This window comes from Bidens hawaiensis, unplaced genomic scaffold (assembly GCF_021521415.1).
Source record: "Bidens hawaiensis isolate Kalapana, Puna unplaced genomic scaffold, B.hawaiensis_p1.1 tig00022155_1, whole genome shotgun sequence".
Taxonomy (NCBI): domain Eukaryota; kingdom Viridiplantae; phylum Streptophyta; class Magnoliopsida; order Asterales; family Asteraceae; genus Bidens; species Bidens hawaiensis.
In genome coordinates, this window is record NW_027493433.1 from 233,617 (window position 1) to 246,591 (window position 12,975).

Genomic DNA, 12,975 nt, shown 5'->3' on the forward strand with positions numbered 1-12,975 from the left:
AATCTGAAATCCGCAGTTAATTTTTGTTGCAAACAATTTTTATAACCTGTCTCTTAAATTTGCCAGAAATATTTGGTCATTACACTCATACTAGTATTTGATGAACTCTGTATACAGGTTAACCCTATGTTTATGGCATATGGTAGGTGCGATAATTTTGACATGTTTCTCTAAGATGGGTTGATTTTGTTGAACTTTTTGTTAAACGGGTCAAACTGAATTTTCCGTTAAACGTGCATTCAGTGGGTACCGTTTCATTGGGTATGAGTCGTATGACCATATGATTGTTTATATAGGAGGCAATAATGACTCGTTCTTCAACTAAGTTGTATATGGGTTCATTCGGGTCATCTGAAATAAGTCAAAGATTCATTTGGGTCATCTCAAATAAGTCAACGGGTCAATTGCATTTTGAGGGTTGTTCACTTTGTCATCTAACTCCGATCATAAGCCCTAAAACATCAATTTGAAATTTGGAAAAAACTTAACGCCGTTAAGTTTTTTTAACAGAGGTCCAATGAAAACAAATGTGTGAAAGTTGGGAACGGTGACATTTATTTTTAAGTTGAGATCATTATCGGTCAACTGCATTAAGTTGGGATTATTAAAATCCAATTTGCGTTTTTCATTTAAGCTATATGTTCATGACATTCCAGCATGTTTTGAACACCACATGTGATGATTCTACACTTATGAATGTCACTATTAAATTCCATTAACTAGGTTTTAAGATGAACACCATTGGTCCCCAACTCTAATTTTAATAATTGGTAGAATAGATATACACCAATCACAAATGCGATCTTTATTATAACAAATTAAAATATTACAGTTATGTTAATAAAGTTGGGATATTACACTTGCATACATAATTATAACCGAACCATAAAATTTAGTTATAAAAAGTTATAATCGAAGCATCACTTTATCGATCATTGTATAATTATTTGTTTATGCTAAGGGTTTAGGGTTTGATCTGACAATAACATGTCTTTATCAGATATACTTTACCACGAGTCAACTTATGATACATGCTAGGATCGGATGATCTACTAATTCAGTAAACTAAATACCCTAATCGATTTGTTAGATTGCCAATAGTTGTTAATATTTGGAATTTACTATTTTGTTTGAGTGAGCACGCAAGAGGAACAAAATAAAAAAGAATAACATGGTTTCTAGATCAAATGTTTCAATCGATAATCACAGTAATCGTAATGCTAAGTTACAGATTACAATAGAAGAACAATGGATTCCTAAGCTAAATAGTAGCTATGAGCGTATGAATAATTCAACGTCTTTTGCATTCAAAATTCTAGTGGTTGCACGTAGTAAACATTGATAAAATAAGTAGAAAGTTATAGTCAGTCACGGTCTCTCTCCCCGTGTCTCTCAATTAGGTCCTGAAAACTTGACTTAGAGTACTTTGTAATGACTTCTTTGTTCTATGACATGTAGAGTACCTTCGTCATTGGTAAGTTGTTTCAATAGCAACTTGTCTGTATAAGTAAGCGAAGAAACACTAAGTCCTACCCAAGGTTAACTTAGTGTTTCTTCAGTAAGTTACTTTAGTACCAACTTGTCTTCTCCAATGACACATAACTTGCTACGACAGCAACTAGTCTTATGTAGTAATTTTCCCAACTTCGCAGTAACTTGCCATCAAAAGCACGTTATACTTCTCTTCTATGCCAATTTTAATCAGTTTTAAAAAGCTTCTACGTGTTAAGAGTACATAAACACATAACCATCGGCATAGCTTTCGCCACCATTAATACAACCAACCCTAAAAGCTATAATTTATTCCAACAACAGGAACTACAAATGCTATGTAACTATAGAAGTATTGACTATATAAGTTACCATAAAGTCAGCAAAGTACATGTCAAAAATAGACAATACACCAAGTATACCCAATACATGTTATAACATGTCAAAACATGTAATGACAAACATTCAAATTACACTCATAATTAATTGTGGGAGTTTGCTATGGACCATGGTTGAAAGATACTACTTGCCATATTTGGATATGTGTACGAATGCGTGTTTTGGGGTCGTCTAAATGTTAACGTGGCCAAACTACTTAGACGGTAACTTTATAATGTACCTATCATTCACACGCGACAAACCAATTTGCAGTTTGTCACACGTGGGGACGTAGACTGTCAAATGCTGTTTGTCGAAGTTAGGATTATCGTTTATTTTATATATGATTTAGATTTAATTATAACACTATTAATAATATAATGTGAACATATACTCAGGGGCGAAGTTTAGCTAGGGCCCAGGGTGGCCCGGGCCCCTCTTTTTTGGCGCAGTGGTGTAACTATACCTGTTTTCACCCGAAAACTTTTATACGCAGTGTAAAGTTACCCGTTTTCAACCTAAAATTTGAGCGCGTTTATGAATTTTTTAATACATTTTGAGTCCGCCTCCCGACGAACTCATCCAAGCTTCGCCACTGCACATACTAATATTTATTACACTTAACTATCACAAAATAAATGCTATGTTAAACCCTTAAAAATTAAATTTAAATTCGAATATTATTTATGAGTTTTGAGTTATTAATATCAAACTAGTGGTAAGTATATAAAAAAGCACATCCTGGATTTGTTTATTATTGAAACTAAACGTTTCTTTTTTTCTTTTTGATATCATATAAGATCGGAAATTTAGTTTTTCTTTTGAACTACTTAAAATTATATTAAAAGCGACAGTCTAGCAAGATACTGGCCGGAAAATTTACAAATACAAAAAGGGACATCAACCGGTAATCCGTATTAGATATACTAATACCTTACCTAGTTCATCTGAAAATCTTGGTTCAGGCTTTATTACACATATTTTTTTAGATAACTCGTAGAGCAGCAAATAATGTTTTTCTAGCCTGCATATTCGTGAGGAATTCCTGATTCTTACAGAGATGAGATTGCCTGCAAAATGATCAACTCTGACACCCATAATTTCATACGTGTGAATACAAAAATATAAGAGATGTTAACAAATGAAAGGTTACAATGTATCAACTATAATTATACTATTGAATACAAATTAAAATACTATATATATGTATATTATGCATTAAACTGAGATAAAGTTATTGACATATATGAAATAATTTCCAATTACATACTAGAACTTTATTACATATAAAACTATTTCATTGTGTATTTGTGTTTACTAAACAAACTGTATTAACTTTTTGATTGCATGCCTAATGAAATCCTTGAGTCTATAAATGAACCACTCTTGGTTTTGATTTCAAAGCACATGCACTCCAACAAAAAGTTGTGTAACCATTTGAAGAACCTTCAAAATGGATATCTTCAATATTGCTTATATTCTCTCTTTTTGTTCTTGTTATGTCCTTCTCTATTCACCTTTTCCTTTTCCTCTACCATACCAAACTAAGTGAACACCATAAATCACTGCCACCGGGTCGAACGGGGTGGCCCATCATCGGAGAAAGTTTCGACTTTCTTGCAACTGGATGGAAAGGCCACCCCGAAAAGTTCATATTCGACCGTATGTCAAAGTTTTCGCCTACCACATTTAGGACATCTCTCATGCTAGAGGATGTAGCAGTGTTATGTGGTGCTCAAGGTAACAAGTTTTTACTTTCTAATGAGAATAAACTTGTACAAGTATGGTGGCCGGCTTCGGTTGACAAGATCTTTCCTTCAACTAACAAAACCTACAAGACCGAAACGAATAAAATGAGAAAGATGCTTCCGAATTTCATCAAGCCCGAAGCTTTGCAACGATATGTCCCGATTATGGATGTTGTGACACAACAACATTTTGCTAATGGATGGGATGGGAAGGAAGAAGTTGTGACATATGAACTCACTAGGAATTTTGCATTTTCGCTTGCGTGCAAGATCTTTGTTAGCATTGATGATCTCGAACTGGCTAGATATTTATCTGTCCCGTTCAAGAACATCGTTGCTGGGATCATTTCAATCCCCATTGATCTTCCTGGGACGCCGTTTAGAAGAGGAATCAATGCTTCTAATTTTCTAAGGAAGGAACTAGTAGCTATTGTGAAGAAAAGAAAGATTGATTTGGATGAAGGGAAAGCAACACCAACCCAAGACATATTGTCACATCTGATTCTGTTTAGAGACAAAAATGGCATGTTCTTGGAAGAACACGATATCGCTGACAAGATACTAGCGTTGCTAATTGGCGGTCATGATACCGCAATTTCAACTACTGCTTTTATTGTCAAGTATCTTGCTGAGTTGCCTGAGATATACAATGGAGTTTATGAAGGTATAGAAGCTTGAATTCTAAATGTTAGAATGTTTGCTCAAAACATATACACACATATTGATATTGATGTAACTCACTAAATCGAAAACACACACGAAATGAATCTTGAATAACTTTAAATATCGTAGAGGAAATATATCATAAAAATCCTTATTATACAAAACTCGTGTCTTACTTGATAAACCATAACTCGGTTGCTATTGAACGTCTAACTACAACTTAATAGACTAACATAACTTTCTACCTAAGAGATTGTCAGTTTTAATTACAATACAATTAGGAAACATAATGTAATTCAATCAATCAATCAATCATGCCCAGTAAAATCCCACCGACAGCAAAGCTATAAATAGGGTCTGGGGAGGGTGGGATGTAGGCACACCGTACCTCTATCCAAAGGAATAAAGAGGTGGCTTCCAGAGAGACCCTCGGCTCTAAGTACATGTGTATGAAGCAAAATAAAGGAAAATAAAGCAAAATAAAGGAAATCAAAGTTTAACAGTTATATAAAAACTACTACTAATTATAATAATATTAATAATAAGATCAAAGTTTAACAGCTATATAAAAGCTAATAATAATTATAATAATAATAATATATGTAAGGGAAATACAATTATGGTATGTGGCCTAAATAAGTTAAGTCTAAGCCCTAAGGTATTCAATTCTCTCTAAAAATCCTTAACTTTAATTCTACTTCTCCACGAATTCCTATCCTCAACCATGTCCTCGGAGAGGTTTAGGTCTATCAAATCATGCCTAATCCTCTCATCCCAAGTCAATTTCGGTCGTCCTCTACCCCTCCTCACCTCTATAGTAATGTTTTCTACGGATCTAACAGGATTCGTCGTCTGTCTTCTCTTTACATGTCCAAACCATCTCAATCTCCACTCTCTTATCTTGTCTGCTATGTTCGCCACCCCTAATCTCTCGCGAAACACAACGTTTCTTATTCGGTCTAGCCTTGTGTGCCCACACATCCAACGTAGCATTCTCATTTCTGCTACCTCCATCTTCCGCACTTGTGCCTTCTCGATGGCCCAACAATCTGTTCCATATAGCATTGCAGGTCTAGCATTGCAGGAAACATAATGTAATTACGAAGCATAATTAACTATGGCCTATATGTCAATATTAGTTATTTAAGTCCACCTGACTTGTGACTTAGAGTCCAAAATTTTCAACAAGAATGATTCAATACAACTTTTACTAGTTTTATGTCTTTTAACACTCTTCTCACATTAGCACACATTTATATTAGGTATGTAAATGAATCATATTTATCTATGATATTTGACAAATGAAGCACATATATATTGTAGAACAAATGGAAATTGCAAAATCTAAAGCACCAGGAGAGCTATTGAAGTGGGAGGATCTATCAAAGATGAAATACTCATGGAAAGTTGCATGTGAAGTTCTGAGATTAGTTCCCCCTGTTCAAGGTACTTTTAGGGAAGCCATTTCTGATTTCATGTACAATGGCGACTCTATCCCCAAGGGCTGGAAGGTAATTTACACACCCACAGTTAAAACTTAAAACCAAGTATTTTGCATTTTATTGTGTAATATTCAAGAATTTTAACTAATTTCAGACTTTTACCAAATCTTTTTAGCATAAAAACTATTCTTTTCTCTAGGTTTGTTAGTGTATTTAAATTTTATGCATATATATTTTTTAAATGAAATATTATTTTACCATGTGATACAAACTTATTAATAAACTTTAGATAATCTGTTTGTTTTAATATATTCAACAAATTATAATCTCACATCAGTGAACAAGAAAGATGTAAGTTTGAAACTGATGAGTGAAAGCAGGATCAAATATGCATGTTTAATATAGAATAAACTTCAAACATATATATATATATATATATATATATATATATATATATATATATATATATAGAAATGCGAGAACAGAATAATGCACTTATATGTGATACTTGACTTACCTATCATATTCAAGCAAAACAGTATATATGTTCTTGTGGTTATTACAGTTTTCTATTTAAAATTGGCTTTTTTATGGACAGCCACATGCGAGACGAGATATTAAATATAATTGTTGTGAAATTTCTAATGGTTATGTACTCTGAAATAAGATGCATCTAAACTCAATAAATATGGTTTCACCCTAAATTCCTAATACTGCTTTTATTTCATTTATAGTTATATTGGAGTGCAAACTCAACCCACAAAAACCATGAGTTCTTCCCAGAACCCGAAAAATTTGACCCATCAAGATTTGAAGGAAACGGCCCCGCACCTTATACGTTTGTACCATTCGGAGGAGGACCACATTTGTGTCCGGGAAAAGAGTATGCTCGACTAGAAATACTTGTGTTCATGCATCATCTTGTAAGAAGGTTCAAATGGGAGAAAGTTATTCCTGACGAGCATATCGTTTTCAACCCAATGCCTAGCCCGGCCAAGGGTCTTCCTATTCGTATCTACCCGCATAAAATTTGAAGTTGGTGATTGGTCATATCGAGTTAAACATTGTGGTTGTGCTTCAAAATATGTAATAACATACACCTTGTTTAGCACTTTGTTTCATAGTCGAGATCGTATGGGTTTCTTATAGTTTTTCGTACTTGTGATTTAATAATATTGCATTTGATCTTGATCTCTAATGCAAGGATGTGCGTGAGTCTGTTTGGGTCGGTTTTGGACTCTGACTGAACTGTATACCCGACTACTTAGTTATGACTTGACACTCTTCCATTATATTTTCCAAGGTATAGAATCCATTTAACTTCTAATGGATTAAAAAACATAGTTTTATTTAAGGTAAAAAATGGAATTTAAATAAAATCAAATTGGAATCTATATGCTACGAATGAAGTGGGAGTCGGTCGGTTATGGCCTAGAAAAATAAAACGAGTTTGAGAATAGGTAGTTTGAAGAATTTCAATCTTGCTCTGCAGACAAATGGGGATGGAGATCGTTAACTACCCGTGTGTGTGTGTTTCTTTTTAGTGCTAAACTAACCTACTTCTAAGCAGGTCGGCCCTAGTAAAAATAGGTAATGTGTTCTATTTCTTGAGTATTCTTTATTAATAAAATTTGTAATGCACGATTGCTTTTTAAATGTAATCTTGCTTAGAAAGAATCTATATCTATAGCAACAAAAGGATTGCACAACTAAGAGAATTATGGCTTTTATTTAGCAAATAAAAGCGTATTCTACGTGTTAATACAAGTTCAAACAACTTTTATTTAAAACTTTTGTTTATAAACCGTCGTTCTCAAGCCCCGACCGAGTGACTAAGGAGAACCAAAAGAAAGAAAAATCCTTAAAAGGGCCCCGATTTTGAAACTCACTTCAGGCCTCTAAAAAGGTTGGGCCAGCCTGCTTCTAAATACCATTTTGTAGGGCTGTCATTTTTACCCGTAACCTGAAATCCGACCCCAGAACACGCGTACCCGAACTTGAACTAACCTGACCCGAAAAACCCAAACTCGAGAAAAGACTAACCTGAATAAACCTGAACCGAAGTAGTTCGAATTGGTTCTTGGGTCTAATTTATGGGTTTCAGGTCAACCTGAATAAACCCTAAACCAATATTTTGAGATATAATAGGCTAAGTCTTATCAACTAAAGTTTTCAGAATCTAACCCTAATCAATTGTTGTTATTCCACCTATTATGGATCGATTGTTTAATGTTAATATATGTTTTTCGTTTATGAATTATGACTATTAGCAACTGTAATTGAAGATGATTATGGTTGGTGTTTGTTATACTCTTCTTTTGAATTGTTTTAAAGGGTTATGTTCGTTTATTATTTGGTTATTACGTTACGAGTGTAGAAGAATATGTTGTTTTAATTTTAGCATTGCAGATTTTTAAATTTTTTGTTTTTTGTTTTCTATTTTATAAGATACTCGAAACCCGATTAACCCAACCCGAAAAAACCCGAACCCCAAAACCCGTGAGAGATTTAAATGTTTTAAATCACGAAACCCGAAGAATCTTATTCTTTTGTTTGAAATCATAAGTTCTTCTCAATTTAAATGTTTTATTCTTCATCTGTCATTCTTTTGTTTGAATTAAAAATCTTATTATTTACTTACGATTCTTCATCTGTGGTTCTTTGGTTTGAATTTAATCCTATGATATTTATATATAGTATTTATTTTCATTGTAAAACTCACAAAACACTCCTAAAGAAATGGATATCTTCTATGCATCTCTTGTCTCTCTTTCTCTGATTGTGGTTTCTTTCTCTATTCATTTTTTATTTATCTACAAGTTCAAACCAACCCAAGGTGGACAGTCACTTCCACCTGGTAGATCCGGGTGGCCCGTGATCGGAGAAAGTTACTGAGTTTCTTGCCTCTGGATGGAAAGGTCATCCCGAAGCATTCATATTCGACCACATGTCGAAGTTTTCACCTATAGTGTTTCGGACATCTCTAATGCTAGAGGATGCTGCAGTGTTTTGTGGTGTTCAAGGTAACAAGTTTTTATTCTCGAATGAAAACAAACTTGTACACCGTTATGTCCCAGTTATGGACGCCATGACGTACACAAGATCTTTTTAAGTATCGTTGAACCCGAACGAGTCAGATATTTATCTAGCACATTCGAGAGCATCGCTTTGGGGATCCTTGCGATCCCCATCGATCTCTCTAGGACACCTTTTCGAAGAGGGATCAATGCTGCCAACTTTATAAGAAAAGAACTTATAAATATTGTGAAGCAAAGGAAAGGTGATTTGGCTAAAGGGAAAGCAACACCAACCCAAGATATATTATCACACTTGCTTGTATATAGTGATGAAGATGGCAAATTTATGGAAGAATATGATATTGCTGACAAGATCTTAGTGCTGCTGATTGGTGGCCTTGACACCACGAGCTCGGCTTGCACTTCTATCGTTAAATATCTTGCCGAATTACCCGAGATCTATAATGGAGTCTACAAAGGTATACGTAGAAGGTTTTACGTTTTAGGCAAATTGGAAATAAATAATACCAACTTTTGTGTATTGACCGATAATAATCTCAACTTTAAAAATCACTACCAGCGGTCCCAACTTTCAACTATTTTTGTCGCAGTGGACCTCCATTTAAAAACAGTTAACGCAGTTAAGATTTTTCCCAAGTTTCAAACCAATGTTTTGGGCTTTTGATCGGAAGAGCGATATGATTCGACTGATGTAAAACTTATTTCGAAACAGTGATTCAGATGACTTGATTTTTGTTAATTGGAAATTCAGACACCCGAACTGAAACATTGTTTCGTCGCTTGGATCACCGTTTCGAGATAAGTTTACATCGGTCGACTCGTATCGTTCTCTCGATCAAAAACCATAAAACATCGGTTTGAAACTTGGGAAAAAACTTAATGACGTTAAATGTTTTTTAATGGAGGTCCATTGAGAAAAAATAGTTAAAATTTAGGACCGCTGGTATTGATTTTTAAAGTTGGTATTATTATCGTCCAATTCACAAAAGTTAGGATTATTTATTTCCAATTTGCCTACGTTTTAATAAAGGGTATAATGTGTAGAATTGATCCTCAAAGACATATAAAGATTAATATAGATCAATGTTTGTTAAACACATGCAGAATAAATGGAAATTGCAAGGTCTAAAGCATCTAGAGAACTCCTAAATTGGGAGGATTTGTCAAAAATGAAGTACTCATGGAGTGTTGCATGTGAAGTTCTTAGAATAGAGCCACCATTGCAAGGTGCTTTTAGGGAAACCATTAGACTATACACTATGGGCGCGGTGGATGGATGATGAGGGCGCGGTGGGCGTGGAACACCGCCGCGGGGCGCCATCGGTGGGGGCGTGGAAGGGGTTCTGGTGGTCGTGAAGATGGGCGCGGAAAGGGGGCTCTCTCTCTCCTCTCTCACATGCACACACACACACACACACACACACATATATATATATATATTGGGGCGCCCAAGGGGCATTAATCATAGCAGGACGGGCTTCGATGCCCCGTTTTTTACGAGGCGATGATGTGGCATTGACATGGCACCGTGGAGAGGCTTCGATGCCCCTCACCATAGCATACAGCCTTACTGATTTCATGTACAATGGCTATTCTATCCCCAAAGGCTGGAAGGTAATTTACTTGCGCATAGATATGGGGTCAACTATACATACCGTCTGACATCTAATCCCATATCGTTTCAAAGGGTCTTCCAGATAAAGGTCAGCCGACCGTTTGACAAAAAATTTCAAAGTTTGACCATCTATGGTTAGAACGGTCATTTGGATATTGGCCGAACGAACGTTCTGTCCAATAGTTTTCAAAGACTGCTTTTTCTTTTGGGTCAAAACGCTCGTCTAAGTAATTTGTAGATGGTCGTCTGATGGTGTGAAGTCAGATATGTGGTTGCATGACCTTTATATGTCTTGATATTCTAGATAAGATACCTTTAAAGTTCAAACTTAACAAAGATTGAACTATTGTTCCATTTTCTATGTTTAGTTATATTGGAGCGCACACTCGACACATAAAAACCCTGAGTTCTTCCCGGAACCCCAGATATTTGACCTGTCAAGATTCGAAGTCAAAGGGCCGGCACCATACACGTTTGTGCCGTTTGGAGGAGGACCACGCACGTGTCCAGGAAAAGAGTATGCACGGCTAGAAATACTTGTGTTCATGCATCATCTTGTAACAAAGTTCAAATGGGAGAGAATTATTCCTAATGAACAGGTGATTGTTAACCCAATGCCTCGCCCGGCCAAGGGACTTCCCATTCGACTTTACCCACATAAAGGTTGAAGATGTTGTCATCATAAGAAACAAAGACTTGTGTTTGATGTACAATAACAAAGGTCATGAGAGATCCATTAACACAGTGGATACATATAGGGTAAAGTTAAAACAAATCACTTCATAAATTTATACAGAATTGATTATAGTGTTCTTTTGGATGATTCATGATTTAATGGATCACGAATCACGATAATACGAACGTGTTCATAATATGTAATTATTATGTGAGTAATTTGGTAATGTATAAATAATATGGTAATGGTTGAGTTATTCAAAAGCTTATAGTTTAGTAAATGTATATCATGCTAGACAACCATATATATAGAATGCCATGCATTATGCATATTGGTACTTTGCAAGACTAGAGGGAACTAGGGAAGCACATGCACTCTTGTAAATCATGATATATTTATACATTGTTGAGGAACTTGACGCTTTGATAGGGACAAACACCTGATGTCGCTAGATTAAGATGCTAGTGGGAGTTGTATATACATGATTAACAGATTAAGTACTCTTGTTTTGCATAAAAATTTATGTTATACTCATAAAATGTTAACAAGTCAATCGCCACCCCCACTTCAGCCACTGTCGTCCCCACATCCACCACCACCACTCCGTGCCGTCTTTGCTATTGCTGCCACCGTTTTGTCATCATTGTTGCCACCACCGTGAATACTTTCTATTCTCGCCAATTACTCCATAACCCCTCAAATTCAACATTTCACCATCTAACTAAACATGTATATTTTGTAGATTAGAACACCTAATATTACCAATTACTCATGATGTCATGAGTCATGAAACCACATTCAAATTTGGTGATAATATAGAGCAGCTAGTGTTGATTATGGATTCAGAACCCATTGAGATAGCCATTGAAGAGTTGAGGGAACATAAATTACATAATGGCTACCAACTTCAACCTCCACATGTTGGTTTAAGCGAGTGTCAACACTCCCCATTGTCATTATCAACTACTTTAAACTCTCTTTTAACTAATATTACTCTTGTAAGAGCAAACACGAACTATTGTTAATATTATTTTTTTCTTTTTTCTTTTTCCTGAAACCAGTGGCGGAGCCACATGTGATTCACCGGTTTCGGTCAAACCTGGCCAATTTTCGGTTTCATATATAACTTATAGGTATGATTTAACGAGCGAACCCAACATCATTTTAAAAAAAATATTCGAACCCATTGATTATGAAAAAATTAGTTAGAAAGGTTTTTTAGTAATGAATAATATTCTATAAAATATAAAAACTTTTTATAAAACTACAAAAATTAGTAACACACGTTATTAATTGACCAATAATAACCCACCTATGTTATATAGATTATAAAAAAAGCCCAAAAATATTAATAATATGGGTTAATAAGCCCTACCAAATTAACATTAAACAAAATACTAAAATAAAAATTAAATAGAAAAATAGCCAAAAACAATGACCGGACAATTTTTTATATCAACCAGGTTCAGACGTGCATTTGTTATGATAGTGATATTGTGTTTTATTTATTGGCCGAATGACTGACCCGACCCATCCGGGCCCAGAAATTTTGACGCTGGAAAAAAATCGAGCACCTAAAAATTTCAAAACCGTAAGAGAAAATTCTTGGTTCCGCTACTGTCTGAAACGACTCATCTTAGCGAGCTATTATGGCCAGACCCCGTTTTAATCTAAACTCATTTTACTAAAAAACCGAACCCAAATCCAATTTGACATAAACATGTTTTAACATGTCAACTCGACCCGTGTGTTTTGTCAGGCTTACTTTACATTAGACAATAAAAAACCAATGTAGGGGTATTATAAACTTTTGAGTTTCTTGGTTTTCAGTAAAAGTTTTTCATACTTAACATAAACATCTCTATAATTACCTAAGCGTTTAGCTAACTTATTTCATTGCTATACATTTAGGTGAAGATTCGTC

The 12,975-nt window shown here is 35.0% G+C and overlaps 2 protein-coding genes across 2 annotated transcripts; both read left to right on the forward strand.

The window, feature by feature from the left end:
- Positions 1-3,410: 3,410 nt before the first annotated feature.
- Positions 3,411-6,757, forward strand: LOC143564746 (beta-amyrin 28-monooxygenase-like). Its single transcript, XM_077051931.1, has 3 exons — positions 3,411-4,281; positions 5,604-5,791; positions 6,457-6,757. The coding sequence occupies exons 1-3, from the start codon at positions 3,534-3,536 to the stop codon at positions 6,754-6,756; spliced, it is 1,236 nt and encodes a 411-aa protein (XP_076908046.1). The 5' UTR covers positions 3,411-3,533; the 3' UTR covers position 6,757.
- A 3,172-nt stretch (positions 6,758-9,929) lies between these two features.
- Positions 9,930-11,061, forward strand: LOC143564747 (beta-amyrin 28-monooxygenase-like). Its single transcript, XM_077051932.1, has 3 exons — positions 9,930-10,011; positions 10,334-10,374; positions 10,744-11,061. Exons 1-3 carry the CDS (start codon positions 9,930-9,932, stop codon positions 11,041-11,043), a joined length of 423 nt encoding a protein of 140 aa, XP_076908047.1. The 3' UTR covers positions 11,044-11,061.
- Positions 11,062-12,975: the final 1,914 nt, after the last annotated feature.